Genomic DNA, 14,415 nt, shown 5'->3' with positions numbered 1-14,415 from the left:
TTATCCCTTGTAGGTGAGTTACCCCCATGCACATGCAGACCTCACACAATTAGTCTTATATGAAATGTAGATATCAGAGCTTACTAATGAACTGAAATAAATATAGTTAATTTCAAAATGACTCATTGCTGGGAAAAAATACAAAAATTTGTAGAAGGAAATCTGAGTGATGTTGAGAAGAAAATGAATCTTGAAAAAAAAATTTGAATCAGTTAATGCCCCAAAAATGTAAACTTTGCCTTTTAAATGGAAAATACCTTGACACAGTTTATAAGTAATGGCAAGGTTTTTTTTTCTAGTTTTTGTTGTTATTGAACTTATTTGTGAAGAGTTAAAAATATATTGACAGTATTCAGTAAATGCAGGTTCTGTTTTAAACTTGAAGTGCAGGATGGTAATTTATTTTTGAGAGGACAGTTTCCAATACTGATTGGAGGTTACAACCTTACTTGTTGTTTGTCCTTGGCTCTTTTGAAGGTTAGGTTCTTTACATGAATTATGATTGCTGATGTTAGCTTACATTTATTGTGGGAAGGCAGCATACAATTATGAGATTATCTGTTTTGGAGATATCACAGTCCTGTCATATAAAAAGGAAAACTCTGATCTGTTATATTCTTTTTCTATTTGGTGAGATACTGAATAAAATGATGATTAATTATGGAATTTGTCATCTTAGTACAACCCATTGTGAAAAATTCCATTTCGAAAGTTGAATAAGTATTTCACACAGAAGTGGAGAGTTAGAATATCAAAATGATCTATAAGAATATTGTTTTTCAAGAATTTAAGGGGAGACTATTTGTACCTTTTTTCTTCTTTGATTTACAATAAGGCCGTTCAAAATAACTGTCTGCAAATTTTTTGCAAACTTCATGAAGCAGTTAATTTTAAAATTGTGTTTGTATTAGTAATTGAATTAATAAATATGAATTGGTAATAGGAGGATTTCATTCTAACATAGAACAAGAGTTTATAACTGTCATATAGAAATAATGTCAACTATTTATGTACATGTACTTACATTCTGTAACGATTTTTGATTTGTATTTTTTTTTTAAATGTCACAATGTGAATTGTTTTTTTGTAATTTTTGTTTGTATTGGTGAATTCAGTTCAAATTATCCTGTGCATGTTATAATGGTAGCTCTCGATGCACATGCTGGCTTAATGACCACCTGTTAAGGGAAATGGGATTTATTTAATCTTATATAGTTTATGACAAAGACCATTCATCTACTGTGAAAGAACCTTTATCAAGTTCTAAAGTTTGTGAATTTTGTTAAAAATAACCCAAGCAATGTTTTTTGCTTAAGTAAAAGTCTGAATCCAATTAAAAAATCTACAAAACAGGGATTTTTTTTTTGGAAACAAGGAGAGTTTCAAACTTTCTTATAAAAGCTGTCATTTTGTCTTAAACTTTTACAGGACCTATGGTAATTCCTGGGCAAAGTTGAGGGCATACGATACAGTTTTGATCCCATAATGAAATTTTGATGAAAATTTGCATATAGGCTATTTTTTACCTGATTAAATCAAATATGTAATACAAAATATACCATCATGTGCTACTTTTTGAGTAAATTGAGGTTGAAATTTCAGATATTTCCTCAAAATTCGGATTTGTGGATGTATTTTTCCTTTGGACAGAAATACATAACTTTTTTGTTTTAAAAGATAAACACAAGCTGTTTTTTGTTAAATTATTTGTAATTTCTGTTTTATATAAATGTTCTATAAATTTGTACATTTTATTTTTACAAATAACTCATATTTATCAAATGTTCATGAATGTAGAAAAAAACGTCATTTTTTGCTGTATATTTATCAAATTAAAAAAAATTGCACTATTGACTTTTACATGAAAATTGGTACACATAATCTTCCCACGTAATCAAACCAAATGTCATTTTAAAAAAGGGAGGTCCATGAACTCCTTTTCAAGTTAAATCAGTTTGAATGATAAAAATCAGTCGAAAACTGCATCTTTTTGACCAGTTTGACGTCGCGAAAATAACAATTTACGTTAGCAACGTCATTACCTCCCCTGTAACTGTATCGTATGCCCTTAATACATCAGGGTAAAATTTACAAGGCACAGTTTATATGTGAAGAGAAACTTATTTTGACTAGTAAGAGCTTTAATTAAATTTTAAATAGAATTAACCCCTCGCAAAAAAAAATTGTTCAATAGATGAATGGTCTTTCTAATTGTTTTTTTTTATTCACAATTTATTTTGATATTTACATATATATATACAATTTTCAGTGGATGGGGTTATCAGACATTTATATTTTCAAGGGAAAAGATTATTCATTCACCTTCTAACTGTAAATTATCACTTATTTTATAGACTGGTAGGGGTCATCCAACGAAAGAGGATAAAGAGGAGTTTAATAAAGGATTGAAACAGGCTGCTGCTGGAAACATGACGCTACACATGTTGTATTTCTATAAATATCTCCTAAAACACGGTGAAGATGATGGAAAAGATAAAGACAAAGACTTTTTCTTCTACATTGAAAGTCTTAAGTTTAAGGTAAAATTTTATACAAAAATTGGACCCTTCACCTAATTTACCTTTTATTTCATGAAATAATGATATTGGATTCATAATACAAATGTGCTTTGATATGAACAATGTACTTGTGTGGAAACACGGCTGCTTTATTAAAGAACCTTGAAGATCTATCTATACTGATACATGTTATTACTTCTTAATATGTAAAAGAATTACTACAACTATCAGACAATACAACAGACCAAACCAAAAAAAACACCTGACTTCACCAAAACATTTCATGTATAAAACACAAACAACCACTTACAACACATATTCCAGATAGTTTGACTTGGATCAGGCACAAAATGTGGTGGAGTTAAACAGTTTTATGTATGCAACCCCTTTTGCCTATTTAGATTATACATCTTAAAGTAAAACATTGTTAAGTATCTGTCAATATGGTGTGATTATGAAGGATGACTGTTTAATGTCCAGTGGCAAATTAAATGCATATTCTGGACGAGAACATTATAATGTGATATGAATATAAACCCTCCTTTTTTCTTGACCAACACACAATTCTGTTTTTAATTCTAATTTTGTCTTTAAAAAAAGGGGAGGGTGACTCTTCCTTTACTAGAGATATATCTTTCTCATATATAGTCTCTTTAATACCTGAATTTCATGAATACATTTAATGCTGTTTTCTTACCTCAATTTCAGGAATGTAGTCAACCATATGCTGATGAAGAATTGTTAAGAAGAAAGGTTCAGTCTATATTAGATTGTTTTCTAGAGTCAGCTATCACACCTACTTTGCAGGTAATAAAACAACAAATTATACTCCAGAGTATTCTCATATTGATGTCTTCTCCCTTTCAAGTCTGGCAACACATGGTACATATACCTTCTTATATGTGGCAACCATAACTATTTGAAAAAGAAGGGATATGGCCTAGATTTAATGAAGTTTATGTAAAGTTTGTTCATCTTGGGATAAAAACATACACCCATTTTTGAGAAAAATCAACTAGTACAGTGAAACTTACCTTGTTCGAAACATCATTCACTAGAAAAGAAAATACTTGCACCTATATATATAACAATATTTAAAAGATAAAAATAATTATCCAAAAAATTAAGAACTATTTCATGTAACAAGTCTTCTCTAATGGTTCTTTTTCAACTAATTTTATTATTTATTTCAGATTGATATATCATCAGCTTGTCATGAGAAAACACTTAAAGCAGCACAGAAATACCTCGCTGGGAAGGAGGTTGTAGCAAGTATATTTGATGAAGCTATGGTACAAGTTTATCCAGACCTACTTGGTTACTGGGCAGGATTTAAAAAGACCTTTACACCTCCTGAAGATCCAAACAAACGTCCAAGTAAGTATTGTATATGTTTTAACCTCCAATTAGTCCATCATGTCTTGTTTTTTTTTTCGAATTTAAAAAAAAAGATATATTGAAGAATAATAACAGTTAGTTTTATACATAATGCTTGTCTTTCAAATGTCTATTTCATTTCTTGTGTTTTCAAGTTGAAATATTATTATTCACTATGTTCCATGAAAGTAGAGAAAAATGCATTGTTGAAGTTTAAAATTATTGCCTTTGTGAAATGATACTTTAATTGCAATTTCTTCCGTGAAGATATCTCCATCCTTTTCAACCATCAATTATTCAACACAGCTAAACAAAAAAACCTAAATGGTCTAACCTTTGAAATACCATAAAATATTTTAAATGTTTTCATTTTTAGTAACAAAATATCAAAAATTACTGAAATCGAGATTAGAAAAAATAGATGGTTTCCAACTGCCATCACAGATATTTCCTCTTCCTGCTATACCAGAGGGCGCTATACAGGCATACAGTTTTTCTCTAGCAGATGGAGTCAAATGGAGGGTAAATATTTTTACAGAAATTTTCTTCACATGCACATTTTAAAATCACCATTTTTTTTTATTTGAAAATTCATTTTCTATATAATTTTTTATTTGTGATAAAATATCTTTTTAAGTATTTCTGCTGTTCATACTTAAAAATTGTATGTATTTTTTCTAGCAGTTTGAAACGTCACTCATTATTTTCACTTCCATATCCTTTAAAGTTTGGTTTAATAAAAATATGTAAAGGAGAAGGTCTTATTGGGCAGTTTTTTTGGCCTTATGAATTAAAAAAAATCAGTACCATTAATCTATCGTAATCATTCAGATATTCAAATTAGTAATAATATGTCTTCAAATTTGCTTTTGACCTTCAAACTTTTTGGGTTTTTTTCAGGTAAAAATGTCAAAATTACCAATATTTCCTCTTTTGTAATCTTCCCAATTTTTTAAGTATGAGCAGCAGAAATGCTCAAAAAAAAAAAATGTTTGTGAATGTGAGTCAAACATCTTTTGGTGTATAAAGCAGTTGCTTATACTCCATTTTACTAAAAGACTATAAGTAAAATGGCTATTTCTAGTCATGTATGACAGCTATTACATGTTTATAATGTCACAATTACATCATGAATGACATTTTTGTACTAAAGTGTTCTGATATTGTTTTATTAACCTATCACTGAAATTCGCATAATTTTGAAAGGATTGATGGAGTCAAATTATCTCCCTTATTTACACTTTCACTTATCTGAGAATTACTTTTGAATCATAACTTGAAAGATTATAAATTGAAATTCATGTTTTCAGGGTCAACGTACTTATTAAAATATCAAATAGGTAAAAATCTATTGTTAGGACATGATTTGACCTTTAGTTCAAGCAATTACTGTTAGATATTGATGTCCTTGTATAATATATTGTATCATAGGGTTCCTTACAGTATATCATATTTATATCCTTTACGATATAATATAATATATTGTATCTTGTTTTTATCTTATTTCAGTGTAATATTCTTTACTTTGAATTCTTAATTTTTTTTACTAATAAGCCTATTATACAATATAGTACATGTATAGGGTAATTGTGTCTTATAGTATTTGTGGTTTTTACCGATGTATCATATCTTGCGCCCTTATTTTATAGCCTGGATCTAGTCAATCTGATTCTGAAAATATGTCAAGAAAAAATAGCCGTTTTGGAAGTATTCAGAGTCTCCAAAGTGTTTTCTCAAAACAAAGTGGCACTGTACCAAGTATGACCTCAAGTCATACTGATGGGAACAGTGTATACAGTGAAAGCATAAAAAGTGAATAGGTAAAACAGGCTTTTTCTGTAGGCACAGAAAGAAAAGAACAGGTGCGGATCCAGGAATTTAAGTTAGAGAGGGCGTGCCATTTAAGTTTGACTGCAAAGTATAGGAAGGCAAAAAAAATAATGGAATATTTTTTGTTTTCAGAACAAAAATAATTTCATTTGATATATATTTTTGTTCATTTTTTAATGGTGTGCACGCCCGCTACATTCCCCTCTAAATCCGCCCCTGTAGTAGTTGGCTAGATGTATTTGCCAGAATATGATATCCAGGATATAGACAGTGATATTGTGATTTCTGCTCATCTTCATCTGTTTCTTTATTTGGTCTGCTAATGAACTCTTATTCTGAATGCTATCAGATAATCAGATAAGCTGTTATATGTATCAAAAGTTTCTTTTTCATAAGTCCCCTTTTCTGAAAAAAGATCATCTTTCCTTTCCTACTGATGTATAGTCTATTCTATATAATTCTTCATACAAATCAGTCAACATCATTCATGCTAGTATTTGTTCAGATGATATTTATATGAAACACACTATGCATAATATTACAGAAAGAATCGGTGTTTATGGGATCCATGGTAGGTCTTAGAATCTGCTTGTAACTTAGATATACATGTAGTTAACTAATTACTAAAATACAATTAAATGAACTTATTTTTGAAATTTTCTTAATTTTAAATAATGTGAATGAATTTCAGTTTTAGTAAATTTTTCATTATTTTTATGGTTAATTTTTAAGTGTTTTTTTTTTTTTTTTTTTCAAATACACAAATTTCAGTAAATCAAATTGGAAAATGAATCATTAATTTACATTACCAAAAACTGCAGAGTGAAAAAAACTGATTTGAAACTTTTTTTCCCTCATACATTTTGCATGGTAATCATGCATATACTCCTATTCAGTTGTGAAGCCTAGGTGAGTGCCTTAGTGCATGCCAAAAGGTATAATCATAAATAGAGTGTGTGTTGCAACTGTCCATTCAGCAAAATACTATAAAGCTTTATACTTCAAAAAGTATATACATAGAACTTATCACTAACCTCTTCAACGAAAAAATCTATCTTTTTAGCAACATTTATAATATGGATCAGAGTCTTTCTTGCTAAACGTATTCTTTATTCAGAATATGCTTTTTAGTTTTAAAAGTCGTGAACACAATCTGTATAGAGTATTCTATTATGATAACTGGCTATGGTTCAGTATTTATATATGTATCAATAAAAGGAGATTGGGGGTTATATGTCAATGAGCCAGCAACCCAATGACACAAAGAAAGCTTTAGAATTTAAGTGATTCAAGGATTTAATGGTTTAACGGTGTTCCATAATTGAAGACATGTTTTAGGTAGGCCTCTTGTTAGGTTTAGTTATTTGAAGCATGAGTTTGATCCTGAATTGTTTTCTATATACATGACCGAATTTTATATAGTAGATCATATTTTGGTTAATATTTTTTTCTTATGTTTAAAAATCAAAGCTTTCACCATAAAATGTCCAAAGGGTAATTTGCCAATGAAAGACATTACCTATATATAGTCCTTTATATTTTGAAACAGGAAATTTTATATGAAGTAAAAGATAAAATTACTGTTGGTTAATCAAAAAGAAAGCTGATATGATGCATGGTTTTTTTTTCTTGACAAAGTCATGCCATCTTGGTATTTTCAGACATATTCTGGAATAATGGTTTCATTTAAAATCTGATTATTTGGTGATTGAATGTGCACTGGTATTATTGCAACCTTTTTCCAAGTCGGTGTTTCCCTTTCTTTTTGATTTTTTTGCAAAATGAACTGTCCTAAATTAATCAATAAAAAATTTAATGCTCATTGAATGAACTCCACATTGAAAAATAGCTATAATGTTTTTTCAATGGGACAGTTCACTTTGCAAAAATTTAAATAGCCTGGTAAACATCAACTGATTCTTAGGGAAAGGTTTCATTACCTTCACAATAAACCTTATCATTTAAAGAAAAAAAAGTCTGAAATGAAGTAAAAGTTTGATTATGTTTTCTATAAAACAGGATGATGGGGTAAGTCTATTGGTCTGTTGTATTTATTTGTTGTGCTGATTTAAATCTTCACATGTTTTGATAGCTATCGAGAAAAAAACAACAATATTTGGGAATGATGCACAAAAAACAATACATGTATTGGGAGTGTTATCTTGCATTGTTTAAACAGTTTCAATTATAATAAAATATTTAAAATTAATAATTAATTAGCACGCTTTATCCGTCTCAAAGAACATTTTCATTTTTAGGATCAATTTATTTTGGGCAATTTTGTTAAGGTGTAAATGACATTTTTGAACCTAAGTATAACAAAAAAAATGGCTTTAAGGTTGGGAAATTATGAAAGTTAGGGAATTAGAATGCATGTTTTTAGAGGATAAAGACAAGAGTTAAAAGATTGAATGAAAGTATTTAACATCATTTAACATTTTCACAAATAGTTAGTTAAAATGATCTTTGTGTTAAAATGATCTTTATGTTAAAATGATCTTTGTATAAATTTGTTAAAAGCTTGGTTTTTTTTCTGTTTATCAGTCATTTCAAAGTCCTGCAAGCTGTTTTGTCCTTATTAATTATTTTACATGTATCTGAGAGTTTGTGAAGATTGACAGTGCATGCTGCATTACAACTGCATGTTGTTCTGTTTTTTGTTGAAATGTTCAAAATGTTAATGATATTTATAATAATGATTTATTATGAAATGTTAATGTATGTTATATTTAAGTATTTACTGTAAATTCATAAATTTTTGCCATATTTTTGTTATTAACAGGTCTAATAGGTTTTACTAGTATTTTAAATTTTGAAAGCATTTTCTGAAATCATTATCTTTTTCCTGCATTCAGTCGCATTAATAAGTGCTTGTATAAATTTCTGAATTTACAGTATTCTTTTTCATGAAAAATAAAACCAGCAGAAAAATTGCTCTTCAGACATAAACAGTGCATACTAACTTATTTTTTTTTGTTGCATGATTTTTTTTTTGTGAAAGGCTGCTACATGTACCAGTATCTTATTTCATATTTTGAAAACTATATTTTTACAAATTAAACATAAACGGTAATAGTATATGTGTATGTTTCTATACAGGAACCACCAGTTGTTAATTTGTCCAAAACAGGGAAAGGTAAACGTGGCATCTTTTAATTCAGATTAAAAGTAGATATTTTAAAACTTTTGGATTATCAATCATTTTAACATTATTTACATTGTAGTTTCAGTAGTACATAATACTTCAAAGTAGCAAACTAAAAGAAATTTATTTACTGGTAATAAAAGAAAAATTAACCATTCTTTTGTAGCCCCACCTATTTTCATCATTAAAATACACTTAAAATGTACAAGTAGATGGTGTAAATTTCAGACAATTTATTTGTCTATTATTTTAATTTTAATCGACTTTATCACATAGTTTTAACACAAAGCAGACAATTTTGCAATTTGATTTTTCAACAATATGATTTCCAGTTGGTCTTTTTGTGATACTGATAAACCACCTACCATTCCTGGGTTTTCTTAAAACTCTCAGTATATGCATGTTCTCTTGCAAATGGTTGTATCTGTTCAGATTGTTGTTTTGCTAAAACATGTTCCTTGTAGAAATGAGTATATCTTGAGGTTTGAATCAGTTTTCAAATAGCTCAACAGTCTAAATATATTTATTCAACTGCCACACAATATGCATTTATTTAAAAAAGTTGTTATTGAAAGTCAAGCAGGCTTTCTGTGTAATAATTGTGCAAAATAAATATCTTTTTATAATTGTTTCATCTAGGAGAAGTTTAGAGTAAGTATATCCCCTTGTTTATGGATAGATATACAGACCGTTGACTATTGTATCAATCTTGCAATCTATAAGCACTAGTGTTATCTTTCATTTTTTCAATGCTTGTCTCTTTTCTCTGCATGAATATTCATGACTATGAATTATTGTTAAACTGCATGAATATTCATGTTTTTTTGTTGCTTTTGATCAAAATCAGTTCTCAGTTCTTTAATTTTACATACAACAGGACTTTCTGTATTAGGACACAAACAAACAAATAATGTACATTCTATGGTGGTAACTCTGCAGGTCTTATTCTTAACTTTATCTGTTTCTGTTTTCAATAATCAAAATAACTAAATATGACTGAGAAAAAATAGGGGTGTGGATATAACAATAGCAAAAAATGAAATAAAATAATAATCTTGACGATAATTTCAATACCAGTATCTTTAACAAAAAAGTGGAAAACACCAAACTTATCAACTGATGGATCTAAGGAATAATGACTGACATGTAAATAAGGTGCACTATTATTGCTGCTCTTCATCTTAAATATTGCATGATAGTCTTCAGCAGTGAACTACAAGCTTATCCTCACAATGGAACAAGACTCTTTTGAATATTTATACATTGGTTCTTACCCGTTACATGCTGTTATCCTATAAATTCACCTTGAGATTAAACCACAAAGTCAAGCCTTCTGGGATTTCCATAACTGGATAAGTTTTATTTTGACAGAAACAAAACAGTTTTAGCAGTTTTGGTGAGGGTAGGTTCAAAGTGTGGACTATAATAGAAATTAGCATAAAGGAAACCTATCTAATCCAGTTTTATAAGCATAAATTCTAATTTGGATACCATTTTTCAAGGAAGACTCATAATGCATGATGCATGTCTTAAATTAATGTACTATAACCAAGTGTTTTTTCTAAAGAAATTTGCATGGAAGTGTCAATCATAATTGTATAATATTATTGACTATTTTATACAAATAATGAACACATTGTAATAAACATATGTATCTTGAATGCAATGACAAATTTAGAAATTCAACTTTGGTCCTGGTAAATTAACTTGCATAGTCTCCATGTCCTTGTAAATGATGGCTGGACCAATCAGAATGTGCAAAAGGGAGATTTTCATATAACTGAACATCATACCTGAATTGTTAATTTAAGTGTTTAGTGTAAAAGGAATAAAGATCAACATAATGCAAGGTTAATGTATTACAATGTTTTGGGTTATTATCATGTCGGGTTTTGTTCACAGTTTTAGCTTTCGAAGTGGCAGTTAAATATTAGCTATAATGTTCACTATTCCTGTTTCTTGGCCTTGTACAATGATTGCTTTGAATAAACAGTTGTCCCAGGCTAGGGGAGGGTTGGTGCCTTCAAACATGTTTAATCCCGCCACATTCTTTATATGCCTCTCCCAGTCAGGAGCCTGTAGTTCAGTGGTTATTGTTGGTTCATGTCTGTCTTATTTGTTTTTTTCGTAAATTGTTTTGTTACAAATTAAGTTGTTAGTTTTCTCAATTGAATTGTTTCATATTTTTCATGTGGGGGCTTTTTTAAAGCCAGCTATACTGTATGGTTTTTTCACATTGTTGAAGGCCGTACGGTTGCCTATAATTGCTTACATCCACTTTATTTGAACTTTGGTGGATAGTTGTCTCATTCAGGCAATCATACCACATCTCCTTATTTTTATAGTGAAGTATTTACATAAGGTAAATTTTGTCTCAGAATTTACCACTGAAAATTAGACACACAAACAAGTTTCTCAATATACAGTTGTTGAATTGATGAAAAATAAGTATTTTGAATTTAAAAAAATATATTTACATCTATTTAATTGCATATATAGATCACATGACCATTCAACACATTGGTCTCATTCATTTCATTGGTAGAGATATTCAATCAAACCTAGATGATAGCATCTTCTGATCAGTAGCTTTGTTTTATTTAGACTAGATCACAAAGAGGCAGCCTACCTGACCTTAAAAAGCCTATGTCCCAGGCAAATAGGTTTAGGACTAGGAGTGTGTCACAATTAAGTATGAGAGGTTCTACTCAAGAAAATTTAAAACGGGCAACTGTTGTCAGTTTTAAACATGATTTTAAAAAAGTTGCCAGTAATACAGAAAAGTTGTTTAGAGAAGGTACTAGTGTGAAAAGGCTTGTTGCAGAGGTCAAGGTGATGGTAGCACACAGAGATAAGTTGTTTAGAGAAGGTAGCAGTTTGGTGGTTTTAATAAGGGTCAAGGATATCTGAATCATTTTTTTGTAATTGTTTTTAAATCACATTGGACTTACTGTAGCACCAGATGTCACACATCCAATAGCAGAATTTTTACCAAATGGAGTCTGCAATTCCAAAGTGATATTGAAGGTAGCACATGAATGATATGTTTTGGAAACAGTTTTTTGTACTTTACTAGTTTGTTGTTGTTGTATATTTGTTGTTCACTGAACACAGGTGACATGATATTCACGGGTGCTAGGTATTTGCAGATTTCTTAATGTTAGGTTCTTCAGGCTTGCATAACATCTCTGATTTGTAATTTTTACTGTCGATTCGAGTAGCTCCCTCTGTATCCATTAGGCCACAGTATCATCTAATCCTGTGTGAATCCTTCTAGAGCCAGCTATCCTCTGGTTGTAATTAGTGTAATAGTACTTTAGGTTTTTGTAGAGTTACTGACATGTGTTACAAACTATTATATAATAGTCAAAATTGTGTGTTGTATTTGAAGTAGAAACGACTTTATAAATAGATGTGAAGCTTTTTTAACACATCCAAAGTGAAAGCTCAAGTATGATCTTGCATGCCTATGACAGTGTAAGATTGCTTTTAAGAAAAACTAATTTTATGTATCATGTATGGTCATAAGAAACTTAACTTTCAGTGCATGCTATTTTATGAAATGTGCGAAATGAAATATTTATTTAGGAAATGATTAAAAAATATTGTTATTTAAATGTATAAATGGTACATAACTGTACACAGGTTTACTTGGTGTGAACCAAGCTTGATTAGAAAAATCCTTTAAAACAACATTAAAATATTCTATAAGAGTAAAAATGATGATTTATTTACTCTCACATATTAATTGCAAGTTAATTTTTTACATAAATACTTGCTTATGAATATTTGTGTGCCTCATGTATTTTCAGTATCTCATTGCCAATCATTGTAACTAATGAAATCATTGTATTACCGTGGATTTATTTTTCTTCAAGGATATTAGTTTTGGTAGGCTTCGTGATTATATACAATTAAAATAAATACATATATGGTCTGCCCATGCACTTTTTGTATAACAGTTATTTTAAAGAAAGTATGGTATAATTAAAATATTTTTGTTAAATAAATTATTTATAATTTTACAGGAACTGTCTAATAGTGAAGCAGGAAGCTTAATGGGAAGTCCAACGGGAGACCATTCCGAGGTTAATACTGCAGTATCTATGCGCCGTCCAAGTATTGTTGGCACTAGAGAATCATCTCGCAGTAAAAAACAGAAAACTAACACTCGTTTACAATTACCTGGAATTCAACCTACAACAGCTGGAGAGAGTATAGCATCTTCTGGATTGTAGTAAAAATTGTTATATTATAGGAGAACTGTAATAATTTGTGAAAAAGTGTCCTTTAAACTTTAATACATGTATTTTTTTAGTCTTTAAGTAAAGAAGCACTTTGGAGGGGGAAAAAGTTTTTTTAGAGATCTAGGCCCACATTTAATCAAATGTTTAAAGACAAAAATCACAATTTTTCTTTGATTTATACTTGGTCATTTTCTTCCTTTTTATGGTTTTGTTAACTAAATAAACAAACAAGTGGATTTGTGCAAATCTGTTTTTGAAAAGCCTGTTATACAAAAAAGTGTGCTCAGTAGACTTGGTATTCAATACATATAGCATCCTGAAACATGACGCATTTTTTAATTCACATTTTAAATAAAGTGATGTTATAGTAAGGTGAAAATCGTGATGAAATGTGTCAGAGAAAATTGATGGTTTAATAGAAACCCACATATAGCTACATGAAACTCGAAACATTTTTTAATTCACATTTTCCATAAAGTGATGTTATAATAAGGTGAAAATCGTGATGAAATGTGGCAGAGAAAATTGATGGTTATTAGAAACCTACATATAGCTACATGAAACTCGAAACATTTTTTAATTCACATTTTCCATAAAGTGATGTTATAATAAGGTGAAAATTGTGATGAAATGTGGCAGAGAAAATTGATGGTTATTAGAAACCTACATATAGCTTCATGAAACTCGAAACATTTTTTAATTCACATTTTCCATAAAGTGATGTTATAGTAAGGTGAAAATTGTGATGAAATGTGCTGGAGAAAATTGATGGTTATTAGAGATCTATAGTAATTAAACAGTATCATTGTAAAAAAGTATTTGAAATTGATTGAGTTGATATTTTTTTTTTTACTGAATTCTCATATTTATTGCCATATTGATGAAGCTATTATTGGAATATATCTCCGACTTTATTTTACAACTACTGGTACCTTTTTTTTCTAAGACTGTCAAGGAACAATTCAAAGTTTATTAGGCTTTAATTTAGCAGTTTATTGAAAAGTGATCCTATTTTCTTTATATAGATACAATACTTCTTCATTAAATTTAATGTTTGAAATCCTTTTATAAGATGAGGGCAGGTTATTAACATTTTTTATTAGTTTTATGACCTGTACCACTTGTGATATGAAACGACTGTGATATTTTTTTTTTTATATACAATTGTGTTTTGTATAACTGCTAATTATTTGTATAATGTTATTGCTCAAAGCTGTATGTTTGTATAACAGAAGATTGTTAATTCTTATTTCAAATTTTAAATATCTGTTGGCTTCATATTAAAAAGTTAAAACTT

At 29.3% G+C, this 14,415-nt stretch overlaps 1 protein-coding gene across 13 annotated transcripts in view; it reads left to right on the top strand.

The window, feature by feature from the left end:
• Nucleotides 1-14,415, top strand: part of LOC127738576 (uncharacterized) — a 57,881-nt gene extending 43,466 nt beyond the window's left edge. For 9 of the 13 annotated variants that reach the window (XM_052249879.1, XM_052249878.1, XM_052249875.1 and 6 more), the window contains 5 exons: nucleotides 2,355-2,540; nucleotides 3,228-3,326; nucleotides 3,713-3,896; nucleotides 4,273-4,418; nucleotides 12,900-14,415. In XM_052249879.1, the coding sequence (XP_052105839.1) occupies nucleotides 2,355-2,540; nucleotides 3,228-3,326; nucleotides 3,713-3,896; nucleotides 4,273-4,418; nucleotides 12,900-13,109 (825 nt within the window). In that variant the 3' untranslated portion in view covers nucleotides 13,110-14,415. Of the gene's footprint in view, nucleotides 1-2,354; nucleotides 2,541-3,227; nucleotides 3,327-3,712; nucleotides 3,897-4,272; nucleotides 4,419-7,745; nucleotides 8,736-10,242; nucleotides 10,274-12,899 lie in introns of those variants that run through there. The other 4 variants (XR_008000117.1, XR_008000116.1, XM_052249881.1 and 1 more) reach the window with 4 other exon arrangements.

This window comes from Mytilus californianus, unplaced genomic scaffold (genome assembly GCF_021869535.1).
Source record: "Mytilus californianus isolate M0D057914Y unplaced genomic scaffold, xbMytCali1.0.p SCAF_4, whole genome shotgun sequence".
In the NCBI taxonomy this organism is placed as follows: Eukaryota; Metazoa; Mollusca; class Bivalvia; order Mytilida; family Mytilidae; genus Mytilus; species Mytilus californianus.
Note: the sequence above shows the minus strand (reverse complement) of the source record. Positions and strands in the feature narration are given on the sequence as shown.